The sequence below is a fragment of the Artemia franciscana genome, chromosome 4, assembly GCF_032884065.1.
Source record: "Artemia franciscana chromosome 4, ASM3288406v1, whole genome shotgun sequence".
In the NCBI taxonomy this organism is placed as follows: Eukaryota; Metazoa; Arthropoda; class Branchiopoda; order Anostraca; family Artemiidae; genus Artemia; species Artemia franciscana.
In genome coordinates, this window is record NC_088866.1 from 33,588,858 (window position 1) to 33,608,401 (window position 19,544).

General features: G+C 36.3%; 1 protein-coding gene across 5 annotated transcripts in view; it reads right to left on the reverse strand.

The window, feature by feature from the left end:
- The window catches only part of LOC136026330 (AT-rich interactive domain-containing protein 5B-like), a 106,633-nt gene that overhangs the window by 29,321 nt on the left and 57,768 nt on the right, over nt 1-19,544 (reverse strand). For all 5 annotated transcript variants that reach the window (XM_065702757.1, XM_065702756.1, XM_065702754.1 and 2 more), the window contains exon 3: nt 5,971-6,202. In XM_065702757.1, the coding sequence (XP_065558829.1) occupies nt 5,971-6,202 (232 nt within the window). The remainder of the gene's footprint in view (nt 1-5,970; nt 6,203-19,544) is intronic.

A 19,544-nucleotide genomic window follows, 5' to 3' on the forward strand; every position in this document is an offset into this window, starting at 1 on the left:
AGTTGTTGTTTTTTTTTTACTTCGTTTCACTTTTAACATAGAAATGACACATAAAACTTAAATAGAGACAAAAAGACCAAAAAATTCGCAAACTGGCTATTTTCGGTTTTTGGCTTGCAATTTCCAATCTTGTATCCAAAACTCGTAAATAGCTTTGACAACGAAACTGCCTCCCATCATGCAAAGGAAGACATAAAACAAAAAAAAAACGGAAACGTAACTTCTTCGCAGTCTTGCAAAAAAATAGCACTATTTCTTATTTGTCTCTAAATTCTTTGCTTTTCCAAACCTTGCGCCATTATACCATTTTTTTAAAGTTGTAAAAAACCGTTTTCTTGTTCTTTACAGCAAACGCTGCAATTTGAAGATAGATTTCTAGCGATTAGGATTCACGTAAGTATATTCTAGGTTTTTTTCCATTAAAAAAATTGGAATTCTGGTCAAAACAAATAATTCGCTCGCAAGGAAATACATTTTTTTACAATCTATCATTGCTTTGATAATAGTTATCTCTAAACATTTTTATACTAAATATACTACAGGTAGGGGCGTCCAAAAATTAGAATGCAAGAGGGGGGGAGGGAAGTATTTTTTAAAATCTAGCAGGGGCAATTTTGTTGGGTTTCTTTTTTTTCAATAAAATATAAAAAATCGAGTATTTTTCAATGAAAATACCTTATTAAAACTATGGGGGGAGGGCAAAAAACAAGGGAGGCAATTAATGCCCCACAAACGGCGTACCTGACCCAATGGGTCTATACAGTCACACTTGAGAGTCAAAATGGCATAAGATTTAGGGCCTTGCCTAAGTCAAATGGTAATTACTGTTTTCTATTGAAGGTACACTGCCTCGGTTACGTGTGCATCTGAATGCTTATTAAGTTTGTTTTAATTTGTTATTACGTTATTTAGATTCACTAGATACCTCCTTATATTTTACAGTATTCTCGTTTTTGATTCTACCTTCTGATTGTTTTTCGTCGGTGTCCTCTTTTGCATTTGATTCTTATCCAAATTATAAAAAAGTATCAACTATAGTTGAACTGTATAGAAACAGAAAAGACTACAGGAGAAATCATTAAAACATTAATTTTCATAGAGCGGTTTTTCACTAGTTATTTATTTCCGGTCAACAAATCTGAGACCAGAAATCACTAAACGCTTTAATTAAAGAACATGTTTACCCCCTCCCCCCTCCGTCATCTATTAAATCAATAAACTACTTTAATAGAACTGCCTACCAAAGTTCGCCAATGAAGAGTTAAAATCAACTTATTAATGAGTTGATCGTGTTTTTCAAATACTTGGAGATGATGAGAACTGTCTCGTTAAAATTATTAATGCATACATAAGTAAAACATCACAAGAAATGTTTTACCAACATTTCATATATTCCGGTCATCTCAAGAAATGTAGCACACTTCACAAACACCAGCAGTGGGCGGGTGGCAAGAGGGCAATGTCTCTCTTACTGGAAAATAATGCCTTTGGTATTTAAAATACCAAATAATGGAGGAAGAGAAACATACAATTTAAACAATTGCATTTCAGGTCAAAGACTTCGACCCAAATATAAATGGGTATATTTCCCTTCTTCCATTCTTTTGGTATTTTTCAATACCAAATACCAGGAACTTTAACTCAAAGTTCCCGATAGCCATTTACTGTTGGAGAATTTCCTGGTGGCTTTTGTAATGCTACTATTATCAAAATAAAACATAGAAATATTAATGTAAGATATAATATTATAATTCATATTATAAAAATTCAACAGTGCAATCTCCTAGTTGAATGGGCAGGAGCGGACCCGTGGAGGGGGTATTTTTAGGGGAGCGTGCCCCCTCAGAAGGTCAAAAATTGCAATAATTACGGGGTCATACATAACCTCCAAAAACCTACTAAAATAGTACATCCGCTCCATCTAGCACTCCTAACAAATTAGACCACTTCTTAACTTGACAATACCAGAAAAACACAAGGTTCCGAACAAATCGCAATCAATCCTACCAGTTTCTGAAGTGTTGCCACGTCAGTTTTACCAATATTGCATATCGCAGTATAATCAGCCTGTGTTTGGAATGTATGACAAGTGTGACAAGGGCAATGTTAGCCCCTGTCGTCAGGGCCACATCCAAGATTTTTTTCTGGAACGGAGCGGGTTGCAAAATGATTTTTCCGGAGGTTTCACAAAAAAACTTTAAAAAACTCATCAAAATTTTTTCTATTTTTTACGTTTTTACGAGTTGGGCAAACATTTCAGGAGGGGTTCAAAGCACCTGCCCCCCCCCCCCTGTATATGACCTTGCCTGTCATACTTGTGTCCAGAATCCAGTCTTTCTCGACATATAATTATTATCCTATAGAAAAACTACGCTAATTTTTGATGTCCTGCCTAAACCCGTTTAAGGTCCACTATTGTACCCCAGATTCTAGATTGAGAACGATAATCTAAAGTATATCCCCTCAAAGAAGAAAAAAAAATCAAATTTCATTCCAGAAATTCCAAAAAGCAGATTTTAGGCTACTTACTTAGTTTTTGCAGTCTTGTAGACTGGCCGCATGAGGAGAGGGCCGCTACCCCAAAGTATGATATGGCTGCGGAAACCTAACTTTTGCTACCCAAGGAAAGTAAATATTTCAATTAAAATGTTGGAAATTATAGTAGCATTTGTGTATGAATGGGTAGAGTCAATATGTTTTTTTTTAGCATAAAATCTAATTTTACTCTAATTGGTTTAATTTTTACTTTCGTTAGTTAACAAACTCAGTATATATTTGCTTTATTTAGCTGATTTACTTCCTTTGTTTCAAGTGTTGTTTTTTTTTTTTTTTTGGTTTTTTTATATTACTATAAAGGTCAGCGAACACAAATTGTTATTTGAACGCTAAGTCGCACTTGCATTTAAATGACATTTTATATACATATATCAAAAAAAAATCTACACCAGATTAGAAAACACTCTTTAATAACACAATTTGACAAAATGAAATACATTATAACAAAATAGTCAAGTCTCGTCGGATGTTTAATCAGCCTTATCAATCAGATAAAAACATAAAGACCTTTTTATATATTACGGCATAAAGGGCAAACAAAAAAATTTCATTAAATGTAAATTCAAAGATGAGAGCCTATTACTTTAACTTTAAAATTGGCCTTTTTGGAATAACTTCAATAATAATAAAGAATACCTAATTTCATTATTCAAGTTTGGGATTAATGTAGGGCCGCATTTAGGGGGGACAAAGGAGACAAGCGTTTCGGGCGACACGCCCAGGTGGCGGCAAAACAAGCTAAAATTATAATCTTTATGGGCAAAAATTGTAATGTTTTACAGTATTAATCGTGCAGCAGGGGGCGTCGAAGTCAACATCCCCCCCCCCAGAAAAGCCTAACTCTGGCTCTGGATCAATGTGAGGGATAAGTACTAAACTATACCAAGCCCTGTTTTCCAAAATATTTAACGTATCCAGTACCTATTATTTAAAAGATATTGGTACTCAAATTGCAAATTATGTTTTATTCAAAAAATTGCAACAGTTGCTTTAATGATCATTCCTGATTTTAGGTTAGTCACAACGAGCTAAATCTATGTGATGGTTTTTTTCTCTATTTTTTTTTTTTTTTTTTTTTTTTTTGAAAATCGGCAGCTGACATGCCGATCAAACATATTAAGACAAAAAATTAAACTTCGGTATTATAGCTTTAGCTTTAGCAACCTGAAATTTATTTTTAGAGCCAAAACAAACGCAATCTACTCGGTTAATTTTTGTTCATGGATAACAGGCTAAAGGTACTATACTAAAAAAAGCGAGATGTTCAATTTTGGTTGACTAGATTGGAGAGTCTACAATCTGAAAGTCGCTTTTCTCAATTTTAATCAAATTTAACATTCATTCCTCTATATACAACTATACTGAAAACATATTAAAAACGGGTAAAATTATTGATAATACAAAAAAATAATTTTTAATACAGAAATAACAATAAAAGTTAAGAGTATTTCGGCTTGACATCCGGAAGCCTTTATCAACCGAAAAAAAAACTTCTGGTAAACCAGAAGATAGTTGAGGCGTATAATAGTATAGGTATAGCAGACATCTTGTCTTGTGCTTTCTTTGTTAGGTTTTTTTTTTAATATATTTTTTAAAGGCTCTTTTTTTTATAAAGCCTTCTTTATGTGAATACAAAAATATTCGGACTTTGATTATGATTTTATATTAAACACATTTTTATTATATATATATTGGTTTCAATTGTAAACGGAAATGCAGTGTTCTAAGAAATTATTTTCTTCTAAAATAAACTTCTGTGGTACAATTTTAATGATCAAAGGGCAAACTTGCCTCATTTCCCAGGTAAAATTTGGTAATCAATATTTTAAGGAAAGGGTAAAAATACTAGTTTTAAATTTCTTTAGAAGCCCAGTGAAAAATCGCAGATTAAGTTGGGTTGTTAAAATTTGTTGTTACAAAAAGTAGAAAAAGTTAATGGTTAGGCTCAGGGTAGTATCCAGGGGGCTGGGTAGAGGATTTGAACTCCCTCCCCTCTCTAAATGTTTGTCCAACTCGTAAAACGTAACAAAATGGATATTAACCAATTTTTGACGCAGTTTTTCAAGCTTTTTGTAACCCTCCATCCAAAAAATTCTTGGCCAACCATCTGGAGCCAAACGAAGAGTAAGATGTCCTTGAAAAGATGGAACCCCACCATCTCAACCTCCATACTAAGCTTTAATTTTCGCATAACAATGCTTAAAAAGAACGGTTCATTCAACTGTATCTGCTTTACAAAATATAAAGGAAACTCCCTAAAGGAAAGAGGAAGAGAACTGGAACTGCACAAAAGGGAGTAAAGGATGAAGTTTTGAACAAATTAGATTAAAGGAAGAGCGTGCACAGTTGTGTTGATCTCAAGCAGGCTGGTGCTGAAATGTTGGCAGTAGTAGCAACAGTACTAGGAATTCATTTACGAGAGATGGGGGTTCTAGCTGCAAACCAGCCAAAATGATGACTCATAAAGCAGGTGGAATCATCAAAAAAGACTGTGAGGCCAGAAAAGCTGCAAATCAATCTGGTTTCTAATGGTGTTTCATCAAAACTGAATATTTCTGTCTTCAGCGCACAACGTGAGAAAATAACTGAGTTTTCGAAAATTTCTGGAGAAAAAGGCGTCAGCCTTTAGTTTTCTGTCATTTGTTTGCAACTCTTATCCAAAATCTACAAGTTAAGACCGCCATTTCAATTCTAAGCAGTTTGTCCACACAAATTAAAATAGTTTATAATGGACGAAACAGGGTGATCTTTTAAGGCATTGGTTCTCAAACTTATTTAGACATTGAACCCCTATTAACCCACGAGATTTATATTACCCCTTCTCAGTTACTGGTACTAAGTAGACTATAACTAAATTTTGAGAAAAATTGCCAGTTCTTGAGTTAAAAGGTTGTTTTATTTTTTGTTAGCCGACCGCGTACCCCCTAAAAATTGTTGCGCACCCCCAAGGGATACACCTACCTCAGTTTGAGAACCACTGCTTTAAGGTGTCGAGTATAATTAACTTTGCTAAGTTTTGTATTAATTTTGTTGTTGATAGGTGAACCAAGTCATTTAATTTCGCTCAGTTTTCACTTATTTTTATACGGATCTTATTAACAGAAAGAAACTTAGATTAAGAATAAGAAATATTGCTTGTTTAAAAATACACATAGTGAACTAGCCATTTTGGCTAATTGCCAAATTGCCATTTTGAAAATTGCCATTTTGGAGCATATGTTTCGACAAAATTCAAAATTCAAAAATTAAAATTAACAAAACACCAAGTTTCAATGTTTTGAAACACGAAAAATCTGATGGAGGAGATACTCTATCCCCTTGGCCTTCCTACACCCTTGACAGTGCATGTAGATTAATGTTGACAACAGACATTAAGGCCGATTAATATAGTGCTAAAAAAAGAACTATAACTACCGAGCAATTTCTTCTGTTTCCTAATATTCTTCATGCACAATACTCCATTCATTTTGCATGAATAGGGTGGATTATAGTCCTTTATGGGTCCAAGGTTTTCAGAGTTCACAATATGTCCTGGTTCTAATGCAGTTCCAATCCTTCCATGTTGCCATTGATACGTTTCCGGAACTAAAGATATCAGGTCATCGATCCGAATAATCACATTTTCAGACATAGAAATTACTTCGTCCTAAAATTAAACATATACTTAGCAAAGCAAAAATACAGGTTACGATTTATGTCGAAAACCTATTTTGACTACCAAGGGCGGTGAAAATTAAACACGAGTTTTTGAATTATTTATAAGAAATATTCATATGTTTTGGGAGATAATTGAAGAAAATCTTCATGTTTCAGTGGAAAAGACTTCAACATAAAATAAGGAAGTTTTCGCTTCTAGCGTCCGTCAAATTAAAAAAAAAAAAAATATGGGTGAAAAACAAGCTAAAATTACATGACCTCAAACAGATTATGGAATTGTAGCTTTACTTTGAAGGTGTAGTTGTCTTTGAGATCACCAGATTTTTAAAATTTCGATTTTTTACGGAAAAACTGCATTGTCAAATTAAGCGAATTATTGTTACTTATTTATTTTGTAATCTAACGTAGTAACACTGACAAAATGTGGTATTGGCCTAAAAACCTGATAATTTTTAAACAATAATAAGAAAAAACCATAGAAAATCGGGGTAGGCATGAATAGACATGACATGGGTCCGCAGAACAAAAAATTACTATGAATGAACGCCCTCTTCCCCTCCTCTGTCTAAAAAACGTATCTTATGTACAGTGGGTTTTAAAATTGTACTTCAAAAGGGGTTAGACATTTTTCTTGCTTTTATTTACCCCGAATTCCGGTTAGGTCCTTCCCAAAAAACTTAAAAATTTATTAATCAGCAAACAACTGAAGACACGGGCTTGCTTATCATTTGCTATTAATTTCTTTGTACAAGAGAGAAAGGCAGCGTGACCTTCGCAATTTTTTATTTACTAAGCGAAGAATGTAGAAAAGCAATATGGAGTAAGCAAAGACGTATCCAGAATTGTTTTTCGAGGGAGGGGGCTACAAAACAAAACTTTACAAAACACATAAAAAAGTTGTTCAAAGTATTTGTGTTATCTTTTTTACGATACGGACGAAAATTTAGGAGGGAGTTCCAAACCCTGTAGCCCCCTGTCCTCTGGATACGGCCTTGAGAGTAAGATTGGGACATATATTTATTAACTTAATCAATAAGAGACAAAATAAAAATAGTATTGCAATGCGCGAGCAGGTAAACAGCTAACAGACATCTAACCTACCCCCTAGGAATTTCTGTTCAACCCTAAAAACATAATACAATACATATTAAGAAATTTTGATACGCTTCTTAAAGCTTCTTAAACTTTGTGTTGGTTATAAAGTCATTAGCTTCCAAAGTTGTGCATTGCGTATGAGGATACTCAAACATAACAAAAAAAAAATTCAGTGACATAAATTTTGATTCTGGGTTATTCCTTATAAAACTTAATAAATCAACACTACTCCGTTTATTTGTCACACAAAATCGTGGTAACAACCAAAGAATTGTTTACAGCAATGCAGGCAAAATGATATTACAAACAGCTGCAGGATCTCTTTTTTTATATTAAGATATAAAGACTTTGCACATTTTGCTATACACAATCTATATCTAGTATTATAATAACCACTCGTCCAATTTTATACTACTTCTTCTACCGCTGACATCTCATTGCAATACCAAACCACTTGAGTTCAGTAGAGCAGTGTATGCCCCTCCTCCACCACAGTAATTTCTAAAGTTATTTAAAGCTCAAACCGTGGCGCATTGACATATTTGATTTCAAGTAATAAAAAAAAAGCTCGGAACTCGGGAACCTACATCAGAAAACGACCTCCTTCATGAAATATCCGATTGTGAATTTTTGCAGTTTCCTATAATCTGCAATTCTTTCGTTTTGTGGAATTTGGTAAATATGCCCCCCCCCCCCTCAAATAGAAAATTAATCTATACTTGGATCTATATGCTACGATAAGAACATCTTTCTTTCCTCAGTCTTTCCCGCGGAAAGACTTTGTGTTCTCATGAATGAAAGCGTTTGTGTTTGAATTTTAAAGTTTTTTTCTGTTTTTCTTTTAGGCTAATATTTTTGGCAGCACAAATTATGCGGTCTGACAATAGCTAAGCGCGAAAAACATTGGACCATCTTTATGGAGAACATTATCGAATAACACGATAAATCTTAGCTTCGAAAGACAGATTTACGAATTCCAGAATTAGGGAAAAGCAAGCAAAAGAAGAAATACGGTTGAAGCATGAATATAAAAAGAGTGATAGTACAAATATAAAGAAATGTGTTGCTGCCCTAGAGAGGCAGGAGACCTAGGTTGTTGAGGGTTGCTATTCAAAAAGGACTTAACTTAGTAATTGTTAAATACAGATTCTATTGAATAGGGGGCCCTCTCTCTAAGTTGTTCGAATTAGACATATAGTCGGAATTTCACCAGGGAGAGGAGGGGGTTTATAAAATACTACGAAGAAAGAGTGGAATTAGAAGAAAACCTTTTGGGAAATCATTAATATCTCATAAAAAAGTTTTCTGATAAATATTCGTGACGAGCATCCTGATTTTTTTTTCTTTTTACGGTAGGCCTATGGTCCAAGATTATTTCAAGGTAGTCAGAATAAGCTTCTGTATTTCTCAACTAAAACTTCACGTAAATGCTGCTCTTTAGCTTTCCATCTGTAAAAATTATAAATGAGTCGAAGCAAAATGCTATAGGTTGACAATAAAGGCTGACAAAAAGAGCTACCATAAACAAGAGCACGGCAATCCCCTCCACCCTTCAAACGCTATAAAAGGCTTCAGTGTAGTGTTAGGCGATAATTTGATGAATCAATATATCGATAATTTTACTTTCGATATTCGATAATCGACACATCGATTTCGATATTTCTGATCAGTCTTTTGCTCAGGTTAACTTTAGGTTTTGGCAAAATTCAATGACAAAATTTGTAGTTAAAGAGTATTTTGCACGATTATTTCCAAATTTTGAATAAAATACATAAAAAACTTCTATTACATGAACGAATGTTACAAAAACCATGATTTGGAATTACTCGGGCTCAGGGTAAAGAAAAATATGCTACTGGCGATTTTTGGCTATTCAAATCAGCAACATGTCAATATTTTTTCCAGAGAATTGGTTCAGCATTTCAGTGATAAATTAAAAAAAAAAATTTTCAATTGTAGTGTATTCTCCTGATGAGCCCTTGTGTTGGGTTGTTGCCTCTGAATTATTTGTCTTTTTTACTGTTTTTAATATTTGGTAAATGACGACTTATACTTACTGAAGACACGATGCCTGTCCATGGATTATTCTTTATGGTTGATTGTGTATGGCTATGCTGTTTGACCTATGTAATTGTGTGGATGAGTAGGGTTAAGACCTCATTCAAGTACTGGTCTATATTAATTACTAATGTAGGAAAACAGTCTTCCTTTTCTCCTTCTCTCTTTTTTTACGTGTTTGTGCTGCTGCATTGGTGATTTCTTTTTTCATTCTATACATATATGTATGAATATATATAATAATTCATGAGGAACCTTGTTCCTAGAAACTTGTCAAGAGTCCTGCTTTTGGGTATAGTTAATTCTTAAAAAAATTCCCCCCCCCCCCGTAAACACTTAGAATCACATTTTTCTATTAATAAATACAACACTACCCTTCGTGGTGAGCTAAGCAGCTTTCCGCAATCACGAGAAGTAATGCCAGCTCTGTTTCTTCTTGAAAAGATCGATATTGTATGTTTAAGCTATCTTTCCAGTGTCAAGAAATTCATGAAGCTTTTAAGGCTATATGGCAATTTTCCGGCGTCCTTCGAAGATCAGTTTAAAGGCCTTTTTTGAAAAAAAAATCTGACCTCGTTTAAACTTTGTTTTCAAGCTTCATTTTAAAAATATGGAAGTCATGACCGTGTAGGGGCATTTGACTCCACCCATAATTTCTCTAGAGAAACTTCCTGAAAAACATCAGTCAACACATACTTTTCGACACCTTTACTGCTTTCACTGAGAAAATATCCTAATCCCTGTAGGCCTACTATCGAAGTCAATGCGTGTGCACCTACGATTAAACTTATAAACGAAAATTTCTTAAACTTAAATTTTGAAGTGACTTGAACAAATCATTCTTGGCAATTCTCCAAAGTTACCACATGGACTATATTTTTAGTAAAAATGAATATCTATGTCCCAAATTTTAGTTTTGGAAGGAAATAAAAGAAAATTTTCCATCTGATTTTTAAAGACAGGTTACACGCATAGTTTACATTTCTTTTAGTAAACCATTAATACAAGAGCTAAGAGCTCATATGGCAGTTGTGACGAGGCAAGAAGAGCTAGGAGCCAAGAGCTCATATGGTATGAGCTCTAACAAAATTCTAAGAAACAATAGATTGATTTAAAAGGAAAATCAGAGGCTTAATGCCGGTCAGGATTTAAAATAAGAGCTCTGAGTCACGATGTCCTTCTAAATATAAAAATTCATTAAGATCCGATCACCCACTCGTAATTTACAAACACCTAATTTTTACTAATTTTTCCTCTCTCTTTAACCCCCCAGATGGTCGAATCTGGGAAAACGACTTTATCAAGTCAATTTGTGCAGCTCCCTGACACGCCTACCAATTTTCATCACCCTAGCACGTCCAGAAGCACCAAACTCGCCAAATCACTGAACCCCTCCCCCCCCAACTCCCCAAAGAGAGCGAATTAGGTACGGTTACGTCAATCACGTATCAAGGACATTTGCTTATTCTATCCACTAAGCTTTATCCCGATTCCTCCACTCCAAGTGTTTTCCAAGATTTCCCCCTCCAACTCCCCCCAATGTCAAACGATCTGGTCGGAATTTGACATAAAAGCTCTGAGACATGGATTCCTTCTAAATATCAAATTTCATTAAGATCCGATCACCTATTCGTAAGATAAAAATACCCCAATTTTCACGTTTTCCAAGAATTCCGGTTTCCTCATCCAGCTCCCCCCAATGTCACAGGATCAGTCACAGAATTTAAAATTATAGCTTTAAAGCACAAGTTCCTCATAAATATCAAAATTTCATTAAGATCTAGTCCCCCTTTCGTAAGTTACAAATACCTCATTTTTCCAAGTTACCCCCCCCCCAACTCCACCAAAGAGAGCAGATCCGGTTCGATTATGTCAGTCACGTATCTTAGACAGGTTTTTAGTCTTCCCATCCAGTTTCATCCTGATCTCTCCGCTTTCAGTATTTTCTAAGATTTCCGGCCCCCCCAATGACGCTGGATCCGGTTGAGATTTAAAATAAGAGATCTGAGTTACGAGGTCGTTCTAAATATGAAGTTTCATGAAGATCCGATCACTCCTTCGTAAGTTAAAAATACGTCATTTTTTCTAAATTTTCAGAATTAACCCCCCCCCCCCCAAAAAAAAAAGAGCTGATCAATTCCAATTATGTAAATCACGTATCGAAGACTTCTGCTTATTTTTCCCACCAAGTTTCATCCCGATCCCTCCAATCTAAGCGTTTTCCATGATTTTAGGTTCCCCCACCCCAAACTCCACACAATGTCACCAGATCCGGTCGGGATTTAAAATAAGAGCTTTGAGACAAGATATCCTTCTAAATGTCAGATTCCCTTGAGATCCGATCACCCGTTCGTAAGTTAAAATCCCTCATTTTTTTTTATTTTTCAGAATTAACCCCCCCCCCCAATTACCCCAAAGAGAGCGGATCCGTTTCGGTTATGTCAATCATGTATCTAGGACTTGTGCTTATTTTTCCCACCAAGTTTCATCCCGATCCCTCCACTCTAAATGTTTTCCAAGATTTTAGGTTCTCCCCTCCCAACTCCCCCCAAGGTCACCAGATCCGGTCGGGATTTAAAATAACAGCTCTGAAACACGACATCCTTCCAAACATCAAATTTCATTTAGATCTGATCAACCGTTCGTAAGTTAAAATACTTATTTTTTCTATTTCTTCCGAATTAACGGGCTCCCAACCTCCCCCCCCCCCCAGATGGTCAAATCGAGAAAACGATTTTAGGTTTCTCCCTCCAGAATCCCCCCCCCAATGTCCTCAGATCCGGTCGGGATTTAAAATAACAGCTCTGAGACACAATATCATTCCAAACATAAAATTTCACTAAAATCTGATCAAACATTCGTAAGTTAAAATTACTTCAATTTTTCTATTTTTTTCGAATTAACGGGCCCCCCACTCCCCCCCAGATGGTCAAATCGGAAAAACGACTATTTCTAATTTAATCTGGTCCGGTCCCTGATACGCTTGCCAAATTTCATCGTCCTAGCTTACCTGGAAGTGCCTTAAGTAGCAAAACCGGGACCGATAGACCGTCAGAATTTGCGATTGCTATATGTCACTTGGTTAATAACAAGTGCCATAAAAATGTAGATTCGTGCGAGTTGAAACTTTTACGTAAAGGACCGAATATTACATAGACATGTTTTTAGCCGGTTTCATAGAATTTATTAGAGAAATGTGATGGCAATCCTGCTGGTCTCAGGTTATTAACCTCGCTTGGAGACAAAACTGAGAAGTAAAGGCAAATAGGTCTCGCCAAGCAATACCACTTATTAAATTTTGTAAAACGGAAAGCTTTGAAGATAAAATTGCTATTTACTTTTCTTCAATGCTACTTTGAGCTGCTAATTTGTTCAATACATAATGTACAGATATAAACAGGGTTGCGTACAGATGCGACAATTAAGGGGACATGGATAAAACTTGAGTGTTTTGACAATTCTATTGTGAAGGGTCTGCGCTACGATATTCCCGGGAGCGCAAAACCGCGCAGTTAGATGAAAATCCACCAGGAAAGCGAGAGTCAAAACATATCAAAACTGAAAATGATAGCGATGATGATTGGGTTTGGGATTTTAACTTGGATAAGGTCATCAATACCTACCAGATTTAAGTTAAAAAACAAAGGTTCGGCGATATGTACTTCATAGTGACGCTGAAAAATAAAGAAGAAAAAAAAAATGAAAAATGTAAAAAACTAAAAAGAAAAAACACTCAAAGATAAATTACAGACCGGGACACAAATGACGACCGACAAAGAGGGAATATAAATGACGAACGGGAACCTCAAAGAAAAATTACAGACTGGGACACCCGGACACAAATCACGACCGGGAATATAAATGACGACCGGGACACAGAGACACAACTACAACGGGGACACCGGGGGCACAGGCGGGATATATAATTGACGACTGAGACACAGGGATTGTTTGAATAGAAATTACTGACCGGCACACAAATGACGACCGGGACACTGGGACACAGGGAATATAAATGACGACCGGGACACTCAAAGAGAAATTACAAACTGGGACACCAGGACACAAATGACGACCGGGACACAGGGAATATAAATGCTATTTATATGCACAGACAATGGGACAGCGAAGAATGTTGTATATTCGCATGTTTTACGTAGTTAAAAATATATATTTATATCTATCTCTATTCACAGGTGGGACACAGGGACACAGCTACAATGGCGCGTAACTAATATGGCGCGTAACGACTTACGCGCGCGGGGGGGCTTGGGGGGAGGCGCGAAGCGCCCCACCAACTAGGTGGGGCGCTACCACCCACAGCTAGTATATATATATATATATATATATATATATATATATATATATATATATATATATATATATATATATATATATATATATAACGACAGAAGGGAACTTCGGGATACAATCAGAATAACATACAATTTCATCTCATTGAAACTTGACAAAACTAGAGGTTCGTCAATTGGATCAGATGTTGCTTTTAAACGTATATTTCTTAACTCATGAAAAAAAAAACAAGTTATGGAGTACTCGAATATATATTATGACATCAGTAGTTAATATTCCACGCCAACACAAAAGCTTACTACACGATAGATGATAGATGACAAGAATGTATTGTATTCAAGCATATAAAAATAAAATTCTTCGATAAATAAATAAGTAATCCAAGAGGAGATTAATCTTATCTTTAGTTCGGTTTGTATAAACCTCTACCTCAATATCATTAGAAACTTCAGAATTTAAAAAAAAAACATTATATTCATAAAGATAAATCGTCTCTTTTAACTTACAAACAAAACAAGTATTAATTTAACTATTATCAATTAACTGCTCGCTGATTGAAGCTCTTCGCTTTATACTTAACGGCAACACATCAGAGCAAAATTTGACGGCCGCAAGATAACGGTCCCTCTTCTAGGAGTTCATAGCTTAAAGTTGGTGCCAGGCTTATCTCCCCGGGAAAATCCCCTGGCAGAAAATTCTGCCCGTGGAAAATTCCCCCAAAATGCAAAATTGAGGAGAGAAAGTATGACAAATAAAAATAATGAAGAAAAACACGAAATTTTTGAATATACTGCCGGTATTCCAAAATACAGGCGGAATAAGTGGGTAGAATGTCTTACTTATAGAATTTATTACTTAATTTTTATTTTTGTTCTTTTTCCCTGTATCTGGGGAATTGGCTATCATAGGAGGGTAAGATAAAATTTGACACTGGGGCTGCGGGGGTGAAGTCAATCCCACAGGCAAAGTTATTAGACATTTTAAACATTTTGAACGAAACAGATTCGAAATTTGATTCGATACCACCAGACAACAGAAAAGTAACTATGTGCCCTATGGTGGTTTTTGGCCTTTAAAAGGAACCCAAATACTTTCAATTTTCAGTCGAATGATCTTCTAAAACAGCCCCTTCCATTTAAAGTGAGTGGGGGAAAAGTTTTTGACACATTTCTAGCCCTTTTCTAGGATGCATCTTCAAAGGAAGCAATATTTTTTTTCTATTTTCCTTCTGTATTGGGGTCCCCTTAGCCTAAATTTCGTATAAGTTCCAGGCCCATCATAAAAACTAGACACTTTTATGAACCCCCTATGTAAGAAGGGGGGCCAATTTAAAAGAAACCAGTCCTTTGAATAGCTTCTTGTACATTAGTGCCCTTAGCCTAAGGACTTACGGCCGTAAGTTTCAAACTGACCAGTAAAAAAGTTTTGGTGGCTCAATTCTAGGCCCCTACCTCCTCCCCTGCCCACGGCAGAACTTCAATGATCTTTCTGACCAAGAAAACAATCCTTGAAGGTTTCACGCCATTGGACCCCCAAAATCAAACATGCAACCCTTTTTCCACTATAAGTATATCTGTTAAAATTGAAAGTTAGCATAATTCACGACCCTTATCCCAGGGGTTCTGGGGGTTATGTCATCCTTGGATGCAAATTTATTGATATTGTCAATTGTCCTGAACAAAGCGAGTACCCTGAAATGTTAATCAGATGTCCCAAAGGGCTACAAAAGGACTGGATATCAAAAATGGTTCTAAGACAGGGGCTGGTTGTTCTTCCAGTCACATTTGACTTATAAAAATAAAAGAGGGTATCCTCCTCCTTGTAAAATAAATTTTACTCATTTAGGGGGTAATGTTAGTGTTTACAATTGCAAGAACGGAGTAAACCAGAAATATTCCCGGAAATCAAGAGAGATTAGACACAATTTCCACCCCCTCCTTGGGATTAAATTCTACATTTATCTGAAGGTTTACGGAGAGTTAAGATATTTAAACATTAAAATGCACTGTCTGAGGCACCCCACAGCCTCAGCCTAAAAATGATCCACCCCCCCCCCCTTTCTTCATAATAACTGATCCGCACTTACACATCATTGCATCCAATTTTACAGAAAATGAAAAAAAATCAGTTTGGTAAAATGAAGCTTCAAAATAAATGTCGAACCTTTTTCTGCAACTACAAGGGGGAAGGCGCTCTTCTAGGCATCTGGCAACCCACCCGCCTACACAATGACCCACCGCCCCTCCTTCAAAATGAATAATTATACACTTTTCTTTTTTCTTCTTATTTGTCTTAATTTCCCTTCGGCTGCTCAGTTTATACTTGCAGAGAATTTTCCAGGGGTGTAATTGTGGCGGGGGGGGATTTTCCGTGGGGACAATTTTCCGGGGATATTTTCTGCAGGGAAAAATTTTCGGGGGGTAAAGAGTGAAGGGGAAGGAGTCTCCTCCCTTAACAGGATAATTTCTGTTCTTTCTATTTTTTAGATTTTAATGCTGCTCTTTAATTTCATTTTTTAACTGTTTTCCAGATTTAATATCTGTTTGGTTTTAACGACATCCATGGTATTTGGGGCGATGGGCTTTAAAAACATAGTTTTATAAATCCATCTTTCGCACTGGAATAACTATACTTTCAATACTTTCAGTCTCACATCATGTTTTGCCACGACGGAACACATGATAAACATCCAAGACCACTGGTTCGATTTTAACAGCCCTAATAGTGACCATATTTTTGGGAGACAGTAAAGAGGAACAGAATGTCAAGTCCTTCAACCATACAGGAGTGTATCTGCCACCAATCTTCAATTCAATTTGTTGCAACGTATTCACCTCCAAAAGTTTATCTTTTATCTCTTGGGCCTATAATAAAGCATTTCCATAATTTGTTCACTTGCATAAAAAGGGAAGGGGTTAAGGATCCACAACTGTTTTTAAAACTTAGAAAATCCATGTTCCATCCAAATCTAAACAAGGAAAACTTGTGAAACACCTCACAAGATCCTCAGCTAGACAATATGTGATATGAAAAGCCTAGATTTATTCGAAAACTTATTCACAGATCCTTTCAAGTTAAATTAGCAATTCTTCAAAAACTTGGGCCCTTGCCCCGTGGGCTGCATGAGTAGCACTAAATTTTGAGCCGTATTTTTTGTTTAACCATTTTGGTCAAAAAGGTTACCTTGAAATATTAATACTACGCTATAGAGGCCTGGGGCTACAGTATCACGAGAGGAGGAGTATTTGTGCTCCTATCGGTTTTGTTCCTTTAAAAGGACATTAGAACTTACGGTCTCCGAAGCAATGAAACCCTTCTAGTAATTTTATGACCATTGGCTCGATACGATCATCAGGGTTGCCTCCCGGTAAGAAAAAATCACTAGATTTTATTGATTTTTTGGTTGATTTTTATGTGTTCCTTCAATAATCTAGTAATTCATGTGCTGATTTAGAGATTTTTGTGTTTAGGCAATAAAAAAATAACCTGTAATAGGGATACATCACTAGGAGTGGCAACCCTTACGATCACCCCGGTGACAAAAGCCAACAAACAAATAAACACGTACCGTACTGGTGACACGCACAAAATACGTCACGTAGTTTGGGCCTTGAAAATTCTGTATGCTCTTGAGCATACAGAATATGAGAAATCAGTTGCATCAAGACCAGGCCAACTTTGAGGGGTAGCCCTTATCAACTTTTTCTTGAAACCATTCAAATTTACCTTTGTTAATAACATTCGATGAGTATCTTTAAACTTAATTGACTTTACATATTTCTAAACCCCGTAAAATGTTTGTTCTTTGGATAATTATTGTCTCCAAAAATTACTCTTTTTTACAGGTTTCGATTGCGATTGGCATGGGCCCTTCTTTACTTACAGTTAAATACCACTAAACTGTTAATCTGCGTGACGTTACTAAATATTAACTTTGTCCATTAGAATTTTAAGTCTAAAGGGTTTGAAAAACACAAAGGTACAATCATAGCTACCCTTCACGGGAATTCCCGAAGATTGACCAGAGGGAAGAACAGTAAAACAAAACAAACTTTTACAACAACAAAACAAACCTAAAGCAAACTTTTTAAGACACAAGGCCCTATTGAGAATTATCCTGACCCCTACCAAAAGCGGGAATCTGTGTGAATAATACTCACCGATAGGAACGTACGATATGTATGAGGTCTAGAAAATCTCATAATGATAGAAATGCAATTGAATATGGGCAGATTCTTAGAAAAAAATTCTGCCAGGATTTATTCTGCTTTCCTGCAGACTTTATGTATACTCTTATCTTTCTTAGGATCCTGAAAGCAAACTCATAACTCTTGGTTCATAGATACAATTCTGGTTATGGGTACGCCCAAAGAGCATGAGAGTAGAACTGGCGCTAGTGTCGCAAAAAAACAGCATTATGTAGCGTTTGGAGACACTTGCCATTTTTTCCAAGCTTTGTATTCGATTTTTGGTAAGGAACTGAGATCAGATACTATTATTACACTAATGCAACAAACTACAAAATTTGAATCAATTATTCGGAGTATTACACGTAACTAAAAATTCCATGGGTCGCCAAACGCAAGATGGCATTGAGGGTTTCTTTTCGTCGACATTGGCACCAGTTCCCACTCTTGTAAAGTACCCTTAGCCAACTCTTTAGTTAGGCCCAAATGAAAAAAGGAAACTAATATGAATAATTCCAGTTTCAAAACGAAAATAGATAAAAAGCAATGAGTTTGCGTGAGACCTTTCGAGCATTTAGGTCTGACCTCTATGTGGTAAGTGGAAAAGGGTCTTTAAATTTTTGCCATGAGAATATCTAGCAGAAGGGATTATCGGATCTCACAAGGATATAAGGAAAGTTGAATGTCATGGTGCTCTGAAACACCGTATTCTATGTAGGGGATAGGAGTTGTCCTTAAATTTACCACATTAGGGCATGGATAGGAAACATGTGACATCTCAACCAAACTCAACCAAACAATGTACCTTAGCCCTTTTTACCGTCTGTGGTGGGAGGGAATCTCTAAATCCTTGTCATCAGATCTAGCAGAATGGGTTACGAGATCTTTATCAAAAATCGGAAGGATGTAGGAGTAATGCAAAGTTTAGCCGCAAAAGATTTTGTCACTATTTTCAACTTGAAATATTTTCAGCATATTCTATAAGTTTTTTTCTCTACAGCTAAACCATCATTAAGGTTTTCCTAACAACCTTATAGGATAAAGTAAGCAAGTAAGACGGCACTAGACCCTTAAGGTCCAAACCGGCGGTGCTAATCTCCGTTTCATGGCCCTTCAGCCAGGAAGTGCAGTGAGGGGTTGGGGGCCAACCATCCAGTGCTTTCGCAAGCCCTTCCTGCTTACCTTCCCCAGATTTCTCCAGGTACCCATTTAGAGCTGGGTCGACTCTGGCTGAGCTTACAGAGTCACGCCACTGACCCCCGTTCCAAACTAAATAGCTGGTCACAACTGGGATTGAACCCGTGTAGAATTCCCTCTGCACGGGAATTCCCTCTGCTCTGTGTCCAACTCATCTGTGTTGGACACAGAATTCCCAGATCAGCGCGCCAACCGCTCAGCCAGGACGGCTTATAGGATAGCTTCATCATATTTCAAATTGAAAATAGCGACCAATATCCGTAGAAAATTTCTATGCGTCAAACCTAGCCGAAGTGTCCTAATTCAGCATTACGGTAAATCGTACGTAATCCAGCCTGTTTGAGGGTAGGGTTCCTTGAATTCTTGTCATAAGAGCTTTAACAAGAAGAGGGTATCTGATCTTGAAGAAACTTTGTGGGAGCAAGAAGTACAAGCAAGTGTCATAGTCTTACTATTTGAGGATCAGGACCTCAGATGTCT